The 17,786-nt window shown below is 49.1% G+C and overlaps 1 protein-coding gene across 3 annotated transcripts in view; it reads right to left on the bottom strand.

Annotated features, from left to right (window-relative positions):
• Positions 1–6,296: 6,296 nt before the first annotated feature.
• LOC105467851 (adenylate cyclase 9) overlaps positions 6,297–17,786 on the bottom strand; it is a 157,113-nt gene continuing 145,623 nt past the window's right edge. For all 3 annotated transcript variants that reach the window (XM_011717618.3, XM_011717619.3, XM_011717616.3), the window contains exon 11: positions 6,297–10,591. In XM_011717618.3, the coding sequence (XP_011715920.1) occupies positions 9,400–10,591 (1,192 nt within the window). In that variant the 3' untranslated portion in view covers positions 6,297–9,399. The remainder of the gene's footprint in view (positions 10,592–17,786) is intronic.

The following is a 17,786-nucleotide window of genomic DNA, read 5'->3' on the forward strand; positions in this document are numbered from 1 at the left end:
TGAAACCCTGTCTCTACTAAAAATACAAAAAACTAGCCGGGCGAGGTGGCGGGCGCCTGTAGTCCCAGCTACTCGGGAGGCTGAGGCAGGAGAATGGCGAGGCGGAGCTTGCAGTGAGCTGAGATCCGGCCACTGCACTCCAGCCTGGGCGACAGAGCGAGACTCCGTCTCAAAAAAAAAAAAAAAAAAAAAAAAGAAAAAGAAAAAAGAAAAAGAAAAGGAGGAAGGAAAAGAAACTGTTTGGATGTAGCAGCGTGCTCTGTTTCTGGCTCTGCAACCAGCAGAAAGACTGCGCTCAATGAAGCTCAGGTTAGAACCTGAGCTTTCTAACCTGTTAAACAGAAAAGGCTTCTGCCAGCACTTCAGTGGGGCATCGTGAAGCCAGACGAGGCTCCAGGGGTTTTGAGCTCATTGGCAGAAAAGCATCGCATAACAGGAGACTACCTTCTAGGCAGGGGCATATTTGCAAATGTGAAAACAGAATTTACAGGTGGAAAAGTCATTCTCTTGAAGTCAAAGCCGTGCCTGATGATCTTGTTGCTGAACATTTATCTATATTCCTAGAGTCAGGGAGGGAGGACGATGGCCGAATGGGGGTGGAGGCCACAGGTGGAGTGGAGAACCCTGGCATCCTGGGGCTTGAGGAAGGCAGGTGTGTCCCTGGAGAGGAATAAGTGTCCTAGAGACTCAGAACCAAAGCTGGAGCTGGGCTGAGCTGAGACCCGGGAGTTCCCACAGGCCAGTTCTGGAGGAGACAGAGAAGGCTAAAAAGCCACGGAGACTATGGGATGGAGTGCCTGGGAGGGCAGGGCTGGGGAGCAGTTCAGGTGTGTCTTGGCACAAGCAAGTCTGTGCCCCCGGGCGTCCTGAGCAGAGCGGGGTGTCAGGGCGGGGCGGGGGTGCATTTCGCTCCTCTCTCCCTGAACCCTTTCACATCCTTCTTGATCCTGTTTGCGTTCTCCCAGAATCACATGCACAAATCCAGACTTTCTGGTCCCGTTCATCTCCCTCCCATCCTAGAGGGCACGGATTTTGTTTGATGAGAAAATAAAGAAGGTCAGAGGGAGACTGGACACAGAAAGAGCAGCTCTCGGGAAGGCTGCTGGAGGCCGAGCCAGCGCTGCCTCCACTGTGCCTGGGCTGGGGGTGATTGGCAGAGATGAGTGGGTCCCCAACCATCAGCTCTTCCCTCAAAGAGCAGCGGGGGCCCTGCGGGAGGGTACAGTACCCTGAAAGGCTCTCACCAGCCAACCCAAGCCAGTGTTTGTTCTGCCTGGCTCTGCCTGCCGGGACCCCAAACACTGCTGGGGGAGGAGTTTTAAAAATAAAATGGATGGGCCGTGGTGGCTCACGCCTGTAATCCCAGCACTTTGGGAGGCCGAGACCGGGTGGATCACGAGGTCAGGAGATCGAGACCATCCTGGCTAACACGGTTAAACCCCATCTCTATTAAAAATACAAAAAGCCAACGTGGTGGTGGGCACCTGTAGTCCCAGCTACTCGGGAGGCTGAGGCAGGAGAACGACGTGAACCCGGGAGGCAGAGCTTGCAGTGAGCTGAGATCGTGCCACTGCACTCCAGCCTGGGTGACAGAGCAAGAATCCGTCTCAAAAAAAATAAAAAAATAAAAATAAAATGGATGGGCCGGGCACAATGGCTCACACCTGTAATCTCAGCACTCTGGTAGGCTGAGGCAGGCGGATCACCTGAGATCAGCAGTTCAAGACCAGCCTGGCCATGGTGAAACCCCGTCTCTACTAAAAATACAAAAAATTAGCCAGGTGTGGTGGTGCACACCTGTAATCCCAGTTACTTGGGAGGCTGAGGCGGAGAATCGCTTGAACCTGGGAGGCAGAGGATGCAGTGAGCCGAGATTGCGCCATTGCACTCTGGCCTGGGCAACAAGAGTGAGACTCTGTCTCAAAAAAAAAAAAAAAAAAAAGATCATCTTATGGGCAGCAGCTGGAATGAGCTCCTTCATGGAGGAACAAACACAGAAGTGGTGCAGTTGTTTTCTCTGAATCTTTCTCGTCGGTTACTTTTTTTTTTTTTTTTTTGAGAGTCTCCCTCTGTCGCCCAGAGTGCAGTGGTGCAATCCTGGCTCACTGCAACCTCTGCCTCCTGGGTTCAAGTGATTCTCGTGCCTTAGCCTCCCAAGTAGCTGGGACCACAGGCGCGCATCACCACGCCTGGCTGATTTGATTTTTGTACTTTTAGTAGAGACAGGGTTTCACCATGTTGGCCAGGTTGGTCTTGAGCTCCTGACCTCAGGTGATCCTCCCACCTCGGCCTCCCAAAGTGCTGGGACTACAGACGGGAGCCACCGTGCCCGGCCTTGGTTGCTTTTTATTCAGAGTTTGAATTCTCCATAAAGCCATGGACAAGAAAATCATCTCGCATGCATTAGGGTTGACACTGAGAGCCCTATTTACAAATGTCGGCCAGGCATGGTGGCTCACGCCTGTAGTCCCAGCACTTTGGGAGGCTGAGGTGGGTGGATCACTTGAGCCCAGGAGTTTGAGACCAGCCTGAGCAACATGGTGACCCATCTCCACAAAAAATACAAAAACTAGCAGGGCATAGTGGCGTGCACTTGTAGTCCCAGCTACCTGGGATGCAGAGATAGGAGGATCGCTTGAGCCCGGGGAGGTTGAGGCTTCCGTGAGCTGTGATTGAGCCACTGCATTCCAGCTTGGATGACAGAGACTCTAATCTTAAAAAAAAAAAAAAAAAAAAAACGTCTCTCGATTCCTCGTATCTGGAAAGTCCCTTCAGTTTACTAGTGGAATTCATAGTGGTAACGCCACCGGGAAAAGCACAGCTTCTAATCACAGCTGTTTCTCAAATGCTCTCATGTATTGCAGCAAATTTAACAACCTAGGTAAATTAAAAAACCTAAGTAAAGGGAGTTTAGGGCATTATTTGGCACATAATAGGCACTTAACGAATACTGGCTGGATGTTACTTATCTGTTGGAAATAATTCAACTAACATTGTGTGTACTGAAATGTTTTTTAAGCAGCTCTTCAAATATATTTAGATAACTCACACATTAAATTCTAAAATATAATTTTGATTAAAAATGCATGTATCAAGGCTGGGCACAGTGGCTCATGGCTGTAATCCTAGCACTCTGGGAGGCTGAGACGGGTGGATCACCTGAAGTCAGGAGTTCGAGACCAGCCTGGCCAACATGGTGAAACCCCATCTCTATTAAAAAAACAAAATTTATCTGGGTGTGGTGGCACATGCCTGTAATCCCAGCTACTCAGGAGGCTGAGGCAGGAGAATTGTTTGAACCCAGGAGGTGCAGGTTGCGGTGAGCTGAGATCGTGCCACTGCACTCCAGCCTAGGCAACAGAGTGAGGCTTTGTCTCAAAAAAATAAATAAATAAAATAAAAATGCATGTATCAATGAGTAGTATTAACATGCCGAATCAGGTTTCCAACGGGGAGTCCAGAATGCTAGGAAACCTCATCTGCAGAGAGTTGAAATGAAAAGTCATCCTTTCTCTGGTTGCTGTGGATTAGGGGCACTTTATTTGCATTCGTGGACTCCTGAAATTATATATAAAACCAAAAGATTTGGCCGGGCATGGTGGCTCATGCCTGTAATCCCAGCACTTTGGGAAGCTGAGGCAGGCGGATCCCCTGAGGTCTGGGGTTCGAGACCAGCCTGGCTAACATGGTGAAACCCCGTCTCTACTAAAAATATAAAAGTTAGCCGGGAGTGGTGGCACAAGTGTATAGTCCCAGCTACTAGGGAAACTGAGGCAGGAGAATCACTTGAACCTGGGAGGCGGAGGTTGCAGTGAGCCGAGATCGCACCACTGCACTCCAGCCTGGGCGAGAGAGCCAGACTCTGTCTCAAACACAAAACAAAACAAAACAAAGAAAGAAAAAAAATCAAGAGTTGTTTTTACGTGTATTTTTTCTGGACAAAGGAAGCATAACCTTCATCAAATTATCAAAGCCTTTGTGAGCCAAACCTCTCTCACTGAAAAAAAAAAAAAAACAAAAAAACAATTAAGAATCCCTGCTGTTGAATGAGATTCTAACAGGCACGTGGATTACTTAATTCACATCTCCTTCAGACTTTCAGGCCCAGCAGGGATAAGAGAATTCCCCAAGCTTAAATTACTCTAATATTCTAAACGACTCTTTAGAGTCATGTTATTTAAAAAACAACTTGTACAAAGGAACTTTGTATAAAAATAGACACTTGGGAAGATTTTAAATGTACACGTCCATCGCGTGCAAGTGTGTACTTTTTCTTGATTGCTTCCTCTTGGCCTTCTCCAGTTAGTTTCACTTTCCGAGTACGTGGGATCTATTCCAGGTGGCCACGGCAATAGATTCCCACAGCGGGGAAAGGCAACATGTGAACAAGATTTCAGACGAAAGAGAAACCGCAAATGATCAGTTCTGGGGCTGCTTGCAAAAATTAGAGGCTGCCTTTCTTGGTTGTTTGAGAAATCCTCTAAGTTCCTGGGTGCCCCTTCCAGTAGAAAGACCCACGTTTTGGCCGGGCACGGTGGCTCACGCCTGTAATCCCAGCACTTTGGGAGGCTGAGGAGGACGGATCACTTGAATCCAGGAGTTTGAGACCAGCCTGGCCAACATGGCAAGACCCCGTCTCTGCAAAAAACACAAAAATTAGCTGGGCATGGTGTTGCGCACCTATAGTCCCAGCTACTCAGGAGGCTGAGGTGGGAGGATCACTTGAGCTCGGGGAGGTCAAGGCTGCACTGAGCCCTGATGGTCACTGCACTCCGGCCTGGGTGATAAAATGAGACCCTGTCTCCAAAAAAACCAACCAAACAAAACCTCTATTCTTACAAGACCCTCAAGGCAGCAAAGACGGTTATTCCCTAAACTGGGAAGGTGGCCAGGGAGGCCTTCAGTGATGACTCGGAGGAGAGTGACCTCATCCAACAGCATCCTCATTGGCCCGGGCTTCAGCAGAGGATCACCTGGAGGCTGCACCCCCGCAAGTCCGTGAGCAACCACCAGAATCCGTGAATTCAGCTCCCTTTGCGGAGTCTACAAGAGAATCTTTGTGCCCTGAAGTTGGTCATAAATACTTAACTCACGAGGCCGGGCACAGTGGCTCACACCTGTAATCCCCGCAGTTTGGGAGGCTGAGGCACACGGATCACTTGAGGCCAGGAGTTCGAGACCGGTCTGGCCAACATGGTGAAACCCTGTCTCTACTAAAAAAAAAAAAAAAAATTACCCGGGTGTGATGGTGGGTGCCTATAATCCCAGCTGCTAGGGAGGCTGAGGCACGAGAATTGCTTGAACCCAGGAGGCAGAGGTTGCAGTAAGCTGAGATCGCACCACTGCACTCCAGCCTGGGTGACAGAGCGAGACTCTAAATAAATAAATAAATAAATAAACTCATCAGGAAAACCCCTACAGGGGAAGTGGCTCTAACCCCTAGAAGGTCCATAGTTTGGCCTCAGATTTGGGAGTGTGGTGAACTCACAAGAGGCACAGAAAATGGCATGCGTGTTTTTCTGGGAAAAGGCTGTGTGACTTTAAGCAGATTCTGAAGTGGCACTGTGACTTCCTTAAAACCCGGGGGACCCCAGTGATCTGTGTACCTGAAATCACTCTTTCCTATTCAGAAAACCTACTTTTTTTTTTTTTGAGACGGAGTCTCGCTCTGCCACCCAGGCTGGAGTGCAGTGGCCGGATCTCAGCTCACTGCAAGCTCCGCCTCCCAGGTTTACGCCATTCTCCCGCCGCAGCCTCCCGAGTAGCTGGGACTACAGGCGCCCGCCACCTCGCCTGGCTAGTTTTTTGTATTTTTAGTAGAACCCGTGTTAGCCAGGATGGTCTCGATCTCCTGACCTCGTGATCCGCCCGTCTCGGCCTCCCAAAGTGCTGGGATTACAGGCTTGAGCCACCGCGCCCGGCCAGAAAACCTACTTTTTTTCTCTTCCCCCTCAATTCCTTCTCTAAAGATGTTGCAGAAAACGACTGAGAAGGCCTGACAGGGAAAATCTCACAAGCAGAACTTGTCCTGCGACCTTATTTTTATGGTTTAAAAAATTCTGTGTAAAAATACTTGGCAACTCAAGTTAACTGCAGCAAATATATCCAATTAAAAAAATAACACACACACACACAGGGTTTTTTACTTGCCCTGTTTCTGAAGTCATGATGTGAAGGCAAGGCAAACCCACCCAGGGAGCCACAGATCGCAGGAAACACGAGACGTCCCAGGAAGACGGCCCTCCTCCCTGAAGCAGTGCTCATCTTTTCCATAAGAAAATACCAGGCACCAAATATTTAAATTTTAGAATATTTTAATGTCCATTTCTTCAGTGAATGCATTTTGAAATTATTGGAATTAACAATTTAAAAAGAGCAGATCAAAGGAAATATGGAAAATGCAAACAGTCGGTTCTTGCTAATTCAATTTCAGATTCTAGGCATGATGTGATTTTCCAAACAACCAATTAAAAAAAAAAAAAAAAAAAAAAACTCCTTACCTCGTAAATCTAGAAATTCAAATGCAGACGTGTCTTTGGAAACTACAAATGATTGCAGCCCATGTAACAGGAAGCACGCGGCCTTTGGCTCTCCGGACCGTGTGCAAATGTGCAGGTGGGACCCCGCGGGTGACGTCAGTGTGGATGGAGTCACAGGTGTGGCAGAGCCTGTGGGACTCTCAAGCTATTCGAGGGTTTTGTAACTGATGCTCTACATTTGTTTGCATTGGATAAAATTGTGTGTGCTTGTTTACCATATATCTATATGGATATATAATTCCATCTGAGCTGGGGCTGAGAAAATAGCAATTGCAACTCAAAGCAACTATTTACACACATTCAATGCTGAAGTATTGCTTCCTGCCCTAAGTTCCTAAGAGGTATTGCCACCCTGAAGCACGACCCATGCCGTCAGCAGCCCTCGTGCCAGCTGCTTAGAAACTCGTGTCTCCCGCACGACGTGCTCACTGCCAACAGTCGGAGATGCACGGCGTTTCTGCCGCAGAGACTCCGCGGTTCTGCACTGAGGTATGCTTCGGAGCAGGGGACGGGGAGGACCCGAGGGGCTTCATGGCCCAGAGAGAACGTCTGCACTGGCTGGTTAGGAAGGCTCAGGGTGTTTTTAAAGACAACGTTAAGCTCTGGGTGAGTTTGCACGGGGCTGAACCAGACTCCACTTTGCAGCTCCTTGGGTTCCCGGGCTGAGGAATCACAAAGACCTTTGTGGTAGGGGAAGGAAAAGGGCTTGATGGGGAAGAAGTGTGTGCAGAGAAAAACTTTGCAGAGCATGTTCTGAGCGAGACAGCAAGGACATGAGCAAACGCCCAGCCCCTCAAAGCTACACAGCCCAGAAGGGAAAGGAGTGGGGAGGACATTCAAATACACACCTTAATACTGATGCAGAAAGAGCTTCATGTGACCACAATCCCCACAAACAAGGAAAGTATCAGGTAGTATTTTTTAAGGAAAAAAAAAATCTGCCGTGTTTCATAATATACATTCTTTAGAAGCAAGAGGTATTGTCACAACCACCCTTTCTTCGGTATTGGAAGACCAGCAAACTGACAGTCACACCTGATGGAAAACCTTACAGCTAACGGGGGTGCCCTGAACCCCCTGGACGCCGGGACCCCGGCTCCGGCTGTCCTGCTGGGTGGCCGTCCCGGGCACCGCCCCTGGAGAGGCGGCGGGTCAGAATCGTGACTTCTTCATGCCGGAGATGAGGGCAATCTGTATCTCTTTGGGGAGGAGGAGTGATGATGGGGACTGATGCGGTGTGAGAATGAGACACTGAGATTTGACAGCGGAAAGCAAAACGCATAGGGACATCGGACAAGAATGACAAGGAGCGCGCCCAGGGCCTCATCGGCGTCGCCGGGTCCCCTGAAAGAGTGGCTACGACTCCAACTGGACAACTCGGGCGAGTTCACTTCCACATAAACTTCAGACTCAATGCGGCAAAACATAATCAGACAGGACCAGCAGCTGAGCGCCCGGAGGGAGCTCCCCTGGGTCTCTCACCCCACCCTTGGGATTCCGCCCCCCACAAACCCCGCGTTTGCATCCAGTTGACTCTGTCCCTAGATACGGTGTGAGAACTCCGTCTCAGAGGCTGGAATTCGCTCCCCGGATTAAATCCGGCCACAGACAGGCCTGTGCCGTCTGACAGCGGGAGGGAGCCAAGAAACTTCCTGAATTTGTGGAAGCCAAGATGGTGCTAGTGCTGCCGGCCCAGACCCCCGTGGTCCTGAGCTGGACCCCAGCAGGGAGGAGCCCCCGTGGGCGGCAGGGGCAGCTGCTGGGCTTCTATTCCCCTAGCCTCAGAATCGCACTGGCCATGCTTTGGGGTCTCTCTCAGACCCCTCTTGGGGTGGGGAGGTTGGGGGTGGCCCCAGGTGGCCAAAACACAAAAGAGACCTCTGGTTATCTTCCTGGGAACTGCCCTCCCCTGTGGCTACGTCCCCCCACCCTGAGGACCCAGCACCCCTTCCCGGGAGCGCACATGCTTCCGGATAAATAAATAAATAAATAAATGCAACCTCGGATGTGTATTTGGTGTTTCCCTCTCCGATGAGTCAGCTTCCGGGACCAACGCCTCCCCTCCCGACGGGGAGACCCCTTGGGTGGAGGGTCGGGGGTGAGAGGCGGCTCTGAGACCCCAAGGCCTGGCCACATGGGCGTTGTGCCCAGCTGGCATTTGCCGTCTTGGCCTGCATGCATGTGGGGGAGCCCCTGAACCCGCTCAGTGCAGGGAGTGTGGATCACCCACAGCCCACGGGGCCCGGTGCTCCGGGAAAGTGCGGGTGGGCAATGGGGGTGGCAGAGCTGTCCTGATGCTCCCCCTTTGCACCCCCTCTTGGTGGATTACTGGCACTTTATATCAGATTCATGAATGCAAGTGTGTGCGCATGTGTGCTTACATAGAGAGGTCGGGTCGCTGGGGAACACTGCGACGTAGACAGAAACAAAATAAACTCAAAAACAGGGTATTAGCCAGGGAACCGAAAATAGAGTCTCACGGGATGTGGGAAAAAGCAATAAAAATGAGATCTTAACCACAGCTTTTGCTCTAAAAGTCAAATAATACCTAAAGCCATGATCTCCACTGGCGGCCTCTGTCCCGAAACTCGAGGCTGAGGCCAGCCCTGAAGGCACTTGTTCTCCACCACGTGCTGAACGGATGACCCAGAGGCAGCAGGGTTTCCAGGGAATGGGGCGAAAGAAATGGATGAAAATGAACCCTGAATAACTGTGATCCACACAGAAGTTAGGGCTGAAATGACCACATAACACCACGTCCAGGGAGGGAAACTGTGGCACTTTGAAAGCACAACAGCCAAATACAAATATTATTGTGTTTCGACAAACAGAGCACCTCGGGCAGCGGGTGGGCGCCGCCTCACACACTCTTTGAAACGTTGAGCTTGGTGAGTTCGTTGGCTTCTTCTACTCCTGTTTCGTCACAGTCGTCTTTCTCTATGGCTCTGCCAAATCGACCCCTTTCTTCGGCTTTGACGGGCTCTTTCCAGGGTCTCTTGGGGGACAGGTGGGCGTCCTTGGCCTGCGTGCTGCTCTCAGAACCCAGAGATGTCTTGTCCACATACTGGACAGAAGGCACCAGGTTGGCAATCTCGTCTGTGGGAGACCGTCCGATGCTGCCATCCACCTGGACGCGGATGTCTGGGGAGATGGACAGCTGGTGCTGCGGGAAGACCCCGTGGTCCGTGCACTTTGGGTACAAGTAGGTTTTCATCTGGCCTTTCCCCTTGACGTTCACGGTCCCTCTGTAGTCGAAGTCGTAGCCCATCTTGCTCAAGACGCGGTAGCTCTCTTCGCTCACCTGGATGCGGCACTCCACGCCGGTGGTGTCCATCCTGCTGGCGATGTTGACGGTGTCTCCCCAGATGTCGTACAGCAGCTTGGTGGTGCCGATGACCCCGGCCGTGAGGGGCCCGTGGTTGAAGCCGACGCGGAGCTTGAAGTTGAACCACAGCATGTTGCTGTTGAAGTCGTCCACCACACGCATCATCTCCTTGGCGAACTCGAACAGGATCTGCAGATGCTCCTGTGGGTGGCTGCCATCCTGGGCCTGTGCGGTGTTCAGCCCCGACGCCGCCATGTACGTGGCTCCGATGGTCTTGATCTTCTCAATGCTGCTGTAGTCCGGCTTGCTTAGGAGCTCATCGAAGTCCCCGATGAGCTCGTTGAGGACCCGGTAGCACTCCTTGCCACCCTCGTAGTTCTCCTCGTAGAACTCGCTGAAGTTGACGATGCTGGCGAAGATCACCCCTCCACTGTCGTGGTTCTTGGAGTAGGTCTGGGACACCTTCAGCTGCTCAGCCACGTGGTAGGGGATGATGTTTCTCAGCAGCCAGTCCGCCTGATCCCGCATGCTCTGGATCTTGGTGCGGTGAAGATCCGCTTCCACGTCCCCGTGGTAGTGGAGACGGTAGCTGACTTCGAATTCGCGATTCAGGAACCAGACCAACAAGAGCAGGAGAAAGAAGACGAGAACCACCTCCTGGCCGATGAGGCTGGCCGGCCGCCGGAGGTCACGTGGCACTGAGCTATTGCACGGGTTCCTCTCGGAACTGGAGAGCAAAGACACGGGAAAGGGAGAGGTTACTGCTCGGTGCTTCCAAGTTCAGAACAGCCCCGCTAGCTATGCAAAGCGTTGTTGAGTCCAGGCCTTCAACAACCTGAAGCTGTCAAGCTGCCCATTTCTGGTTCGGGCTGGCTGAAGGTGTGGAGGAATAAAGACTAACTTTTGAAACTGATTTATTTGATTTTCTTAAATAGAGGTGGGGTCTCACCGTGTTGCCCAGGTGGGTCTTGCACTCCTGGGCTCCTCCTGCCTTGGCCTCTGAAAGTGCTGGAATTACAGGCATGCGCTGCTGTGCCCAGCCCTGTAACTAACTTCTTTAAGTGTTTGGTAATTTTTCTTTTCTTTTTTTTTTTTTTTTTTTAAGAAGTCTTTAGCTTCTTTCAAAAATCTTTTCTTTTCTCTCTCCTTTGTTTTTTTAGAGACATGGTCTCTGCTGTCCAGGCTGGAGTGCAATGGCACGATCATGGCTCACTGCAGCCTTAAACTCCGGGGCTCAAATGATCCTCCTGCCTCAGCCTCCTAAGTAGCTGGGATTACAGGCAGGCACCACCACACCCGGCTCATTAAAAAAAAATTTTTTTTTTTGAAGAGACAGGGTCTTGCTGGTTGCCAAGGCTGTACTGAAACTCCTAACTTCAAGCCATCCTCCCACCTTGGCCTTCCAAAGTGCCGGGATTACAGGTTTTAACTGTGCCTGGCCTACCATCTTTTTTTTTTTTTTTTTAAGATTGAGTCTTGCTCTGTTGCCCAGGCTGGAGTGCACTGGTACGATCTTGGCTCACTGCAACTTCTACTTCCTGAGTTCAAGTGATCCTCCTGCCTCAGCCTCTCTGAGCTGGGACTATAGGCATGTGCCACCATGCCTGGCTAATTTTTGTATTTTTAGTAGAGACAGGGTTTCATCATGTTGGCCAGGCCAGTCTCAAACTCCTGACCTCGAAGTGATCTGCCTGCCTCAGTTCTGGGATGACAGGTGTGAGCCACTGTAGCCGGCTTTTTGCTGAATGAATATTTTGAAAATAAGTTGCTGACATGACACTTCGGCTCTAAATAGTTCAGTATATATCTCCTAAGAATAAGGATGTTTCCCTGTGTAACTACAATATCATCATCATACCCAAGAAATTTAACATTCTCTGACATATTTGGTTCTTATATTTTTCTTTCTTTCTTTTTTTTTTTTTTTTTTTTTTTGAGATGGAGTTTTGCTCGTTTACCAGGCTGGAGTGCAATGGCAAGATCTTGGCTCACTACAACCTCTGCCTCCCAGGTTCAAGCGATTCTCCTGCCTCAGCCTCCCGAGTAGCTGAGTTTACAGGCGTGTGCCACCATGCCTGGCTAATTTTGTATTTTTATTAGAGACGGGGTTTCTCCATGTTGGTCAGGCTGATCTCAAACTCCCAACCTCAGGTGACCCGCCCAAGTCAGCCTCCCAAAGTGCTGGGATTACACGCGTGAGCCACCGTGCCTGGCCTTGGTTTTTAGATTTCTAATCCAATAAACTTGTCATTTTACAAACAGCTTTTATGAGTTCTATACTCTCTACCTATTTAAAAAAGTTTGATAAGACACCATTTCCCCGATTCTGGGTTAATTCTTTTTGCCGAAATCACTCAGGACAATGCTAACAGTTTACCCGGTGCTGTTATTTTCTCATGGCTGTGCGGTGTTCTAGCACTCGGAAATTCTGTAATTTAACCAGATTCCTCCTGATGGAACTGGGCCCGAGTCTGTCTTTTTCTACCACAAACAGTGTCACAGGGAATATTCCTCTACTCCTATCTTTGTGTGTAGGGAAGTGCTGAGTCATTTTAAATACTGCACATTTGGAATTTCCTTAGAAATTTCCAAATTGCCCTTCTAAACAAGGCTGAACCAGTTTCTGCTCCCCCCCCTTTTTTTTTGAGAAGGAGTCTCGCTCTGTCACCCAGGTTAAAGTGCAGTGGTGTGATCTCATCTCACCGCAAACTCTGCCTCCTGGGTTCAAGCAACTCTCCTGCCTCAGCCTTCTGCGTAGCTCGGACGACAGGTGCACGCCACCATGCCCAGATTATTATTATTTTTTGTTTTGGTAGAAACGGGGTTTCACCACGTTGGCTGTGCTGGTCTCAAACTCCTGACCTCAAATGATCTGCCTGCCTTGGCCTCCCAAAGTGCTGGGATTATAGGTGTGAGCCACCACACCTGGCTGAGTAGCATAATTTCTTAAAGTTTGTTTGGAATATATATATATACACACATACATATCTACACACACATATATACATATATATATATATAAATTTTTTTTTTTTAAGAGACAGGGTCTTTCTCTGTCACCCAAGCTGGACTGCAGTGGTGAGATCCTAGCTCACTGCAGCTTGGACCTCCCAGGCTAAAGTGATCCTCCCGCCTCAGTCTCCAGATTAGCTGGGCCTACAAGCATGCACCACCACACCTGGCTAATTTTTTGAACCTTTTGTAGAGATGAGGCCTTACTATGTTGCCCAGGCTGGTCTCAAAGTCTTGGGTTCAAACAATTCTGCTTCTGCCTCCCCAGTGGGCTGGAATACATTTTTTCCCATTTAAAAATACTACACACTCATCATAGGAAATGTAGAAATAAAACAGAAAAAAAAGATTCCTCCATCGTCCTGCCATCCAGAGGCAATCACTATTAACATTTGTTGAACTGCCTTCTAGTCCTTTTCTTTTTCACAACACCGTGACTGTTCTGTTCACGCAAACGTTGATTTGATGCAATAATGGGCTTGGTCACTACACACTTCTTTTTTTTTTTTTTTGAGGCGGAGTCTCGCTCTGTCGCCCAGGCTGGAGTGCAGTGGCGCGATCTCGGCTCACTGCAAGCTCCGCCTCCCGGGTTCCCGCCATTCTCCTGCCTCAGCCTCCCGAGTAGCTGGGACTACAGGTGCCGCCACCACGCCCGGCTAATTTTTTTGTATTTTTAGTGGAGACGGGGTTTCGTTGTGTTAGCCAGGATGGTCTCGATCTCCTGACCTCGTGATCCGCCCGTCTCGGCCTCCCAAAGTGCTGGGATTACAGGCTTGAGCCACCGCGCCCGGCCGGTCACTACACACTTCTATATGCGATAGGCGGATCCACAGTTTAGACAGCTCCATCACACTGGAAAGCTCAATTCTCTTTCTTTTAGAGACACGCTCTCACCATGTTGCCCAGGCTGGTCTTGAACTCCTGAGCTCAAGCAATCTGTCTGTCTTGGCCTCCCAAAGTGCTGGGATTAAGGGGATGAGCCACCGCACCCGGCCAAAACTCATTTTTTTTTTCCTTGCTCTGTTGCCCTGGCTGGAGTGCAGTGGTGCAATCTTGGCTCACTGCAACCTCCGCCTCCAGGTTCAAGCGATTCTCCTGTCTCAGTCTCCCGAGTAGCTGGGACTACAGGTGTGTGCCACCATGCCTGGCTAATTTTTGTATTTTTAGTAGAAATGGGGTTTCACCATGTTGGCCAGGCTGGTCTCTCGAACTCCTGACCTCAGGTGATCCACCTGCCTTGGCCTCCCAAAGTGCTGGGATTACAGGCACGAGCCACCATGCCTGGCCAAAAGCTCAATTCTTTAATCAAAGGGTTTAATGAGTTTTACTAACTGTGACTTGGGATATTAAAAAACAATGAGCTTGACCTGTGTGGTCATCATGGTCCTCTGTGAAGCACAACCGCAAAAGCCCTGGCCGTGGGTGGAACAGAACCCCGGGGCTCCATCCTGGCTGGACCGCGGGGGAGTTCCAGCATCTTGGCTAGGCCATGCCATCGTTCTGGGTCTCGGTTTCCTCGCATGTGAGCTGTGAATATGGACTGGAGCATGGTTACCTCCCTTCTGGCCTAAGGTTCTGTGCAGGAAAGGCCTGCCTGCAAAGGTGGTGGCTGGCACCGGGGAGCTGGGATTTGGGGAGGGTTCCTGCCATTCCTTGACAAGAGTGGCTCACGATGCCCACACTGCATAAACAAGGACGTTTACACTGAATACCCGCTTTCCTGCTGGAAGTCTGGAATTTACACATGCTAGGCAGAGGCTGCCGCCCTGAACAGCCCCTAATACAAAGCCTGGACACCGAGTGTTTAATGAGGTTCCCTGGTAGACAGCATGTTACAAGTGTTGTCACCATTCACTGCTGGAGGAAGTAAGCCCATCCCGTGTGACTCCACGAGAAGACTCCTGGAAGCTGGTGCTGGCTTCCTCCAAACATCAACTCAGACACCCTTCCCTTTGCTGATTCTACTTTATGTCTTTTTACTATAATAAATCACAGCCATGAGAGAGCGGATTGCGGAGTCCGGAGTCCACCCGCGGCTGGTCTTGGGAGCCCTGATACGACTTCTCTGACTCAATGCCTATGACCAGGAACCAAGAGTCCTCCGCGGGAAGACACCGTGTGCCTCACTGACTCATTTCGCGAACTGTTATTGAAACAAATGACACTACGTACCCTACATCCCAAGTACTAAGCAAAATAACCATTTGTCACGATGATGACTCAAACATATTTCTGTCCAGCTCCTTGAGCACTCTGGTTGGTTTTAAATAGAGCAGGAAGAGAATGTGGACTAGGGGGAAGCTTTTGGGAGCCCGTCTTGTTGGATGAGGAGTTGACCTTTCTTTTGATTTCTCAAAGTGGTGACACCGAGAACAGTACCCTTCAGGAGCAGGTGTCACCAAGGTCTCACATCCCCGTTACATGCAGGGGGGCATTTCCAGTCTCTGTGGTGGAAACGGGAGACTGTGTCTGGGCTTCTCAATCGGTTATCGCTTGTGTGGCCTGCTCTAATCTGTGGGAGCCGGAGCCAGCAGCACGGCCGACTCTGGAGATGGGCGCAGGCCAGGCCCCTCCAGGCAGAGGAGGGACAGCTGCACATGGGCTAGTGCCAGAGGGAGAGGGAGGCAGAGCATGGAGTCTGCTTTCCACCTTTGCTTCCAAGGAAGAGAAGTCATCATACACAGGACGTGCACTCAGAAACCAAGGGGGCTGCCTTGCCGCAGAAGGCATCTGTGACAAACAGGTACGAGGGAAGCTTCCCAGCTAGAACCTGCGTTTCCTGTTCTAATACCAAAGGAACAAGGAGCTGATCCTATTCCTAAATTCAAATAGCAAAGGTCCATTTCAAAAAGAGGGATTTTTTTTTTTTTTTTTGAGACGGAGTCTTGCTCTGTCCCCCAGGCTGGAGTGCCATGGCGCCATTTCAGCTCACTGCAACCTCTGCCTCCCGGGTTCTAGTGCTTCTCCTGCCTCAGCCTCCTGAGTAGCTGGAATTACAGGCGCCCGCCACCACATCCAGCTAATTTTTGAATTTTTAGTAGGGATGGGGTTTCACAAACATGTTTTCAGGCTGGTGTTGAACTCCTGACCTCAGGTGATCCACCCACTCAGCCTCCCAAAGTGTTGGGATTACAGGTGCGAGCCACCATGCCCGGCTCAAAAAGAGGAATTTCATGTGACTAAATGCAGGAGTTAATTTTTAAGTCATAAATGGAAGTTAGAGTAAAATACAGTGTAATCTAATATCATGGAGAAGAAGGATAGACACATCGAGAAAAACAGAAAGCAAACATCACTTGCAGGGCCAACCAGCCAAATGTGGCTTCGGTGAACACCTTGGTATATTTCAGTGCCATTTAAAATCTACCCTAGGGATGTGGTCAGGTCAGGGGAGAGGGAGTCACCAGCGGTGGGGTTAGGGGACTTCTGGGGTGCTGGTAATGCTTTACTTCTTGGTGTGGGTGGTAGCTAAATGAGAGTGTTCTCTGGTGAAAATGTACTGAGCTATCCTTTTATGATCAGGTATTCTTCTGTGCATACTGACATATACATGAATAAAAGGTTAAAAAAAGGTGCTAGGTCCTTTACTTTTAAATACTACAGCTGTAATCATTACTCATTCATTATAACCTAAGTATTACATCTCACACAAATCTCTACTATATACAAATACCTAGTTGTACCTACAGTACATAATTTCACCTAGTAAATGAAAATCTTACATGTTTTCCGTATTTGCTACATTTTCACAGTTGTAATATTTGAATAAATGTAGAATCAATTAATTTATTTATTATTGACAACTGCAGTTGCTAACGAATCTTTTTTTTTTTTTTTTTTTTTTTGAGACAGAATCTCACTCTGTTGCCCAGGCTGGAGTGCAGTGGCCAATCTCGGCTCACTGCGACCCCCGCATTCCGGGTTCAAGCAATTCTCATGCCTCAGCCTCCCAAGTAGCTAGGATGACAGGTGCCCCCCCACCACCCCGGCTAATTTTTGTATTTTTAGTAGACACGGGGTTTTGCCATGTTGGCTAGGCTGGTCTTGAAGTCCTGACCTCAGGTGATCCACCCACCTCAGCCTCCCAAAGTGCTGGGATTACAGGCGTGAGCCAGCATGCCTGGCCGTTTTCTTTTTTCTTTTTCTTTTTTTTTTTTGAGACAGAGTCTTGCTGTGACAACCAGGCTGGGGTGCAAGGGCACCATCACAGCTCGATACAGCCTCGAATTCCTGGCCTCAAGCCCACCTTAGCCTCCCGAGTAGCTGGGACTACACGTGCATACCACCACACCTGGCTAATTTTTTAAATTTTTTGCAGAAACAGGATTTTGCTATGTTGTCCAGGCTGGTCTAGAACTCCAGGCATCAAGTAATCTTCCCACCTTGGCCTCCCAAAGTGCTGGGATTATAGGCGTGAGTCCCCACGTCCGGTCTTTTCCTGTCTCTTTGATTTTCTCTCCCTTCCTCTCAAACCTGTCCATCTTCTCTTTGTGGTACTAGTTATTATTTGTAAGCCTGGAAAGTTATCTCAGTTTTAGAGGCTTGAAAACTATTGAATTTTACTTTTTCTAGATTTTATATTATTTAATTTTTATTTCCAACTCTTCGATTTATTTAGAATTTATTCTGATGTTTACAGTAAAGCAAGGTTCAAACATTTAGTATTTTGAATTTCAAGTGAGTTATTTTAAAATATTTTACAAAATAACTTTTCTTTGATTTGCGAGATTTCCTTTGTTGCATGCGAAAGTCTTACATAAAATTACGATGACTTTAATGTCTTATTAAAATAATAAAACAAATTTTATTTTCCCCATTAGACATTATAACTATGATATATTTCAACAAGGAGACACTTTCTAGTTTCTGTTATAAGAATTGCACATATTGTTCATTTTATTCAAGATCTC

Source organism: Macaca nemestrina, chromosome 18 (genome assembly GCF_043159975.1).
Source record: "Macaca nemestrina isolate mMacNem1 chromosome 18, mMacNem.hap1, whole genome shotgun sequence".
Lineage (NCBI taxonomy): Eukaryota > Metazoa > Chordata > Mammalia > Primates > Cercopithecidae > Macaca > Macaca nemestrina.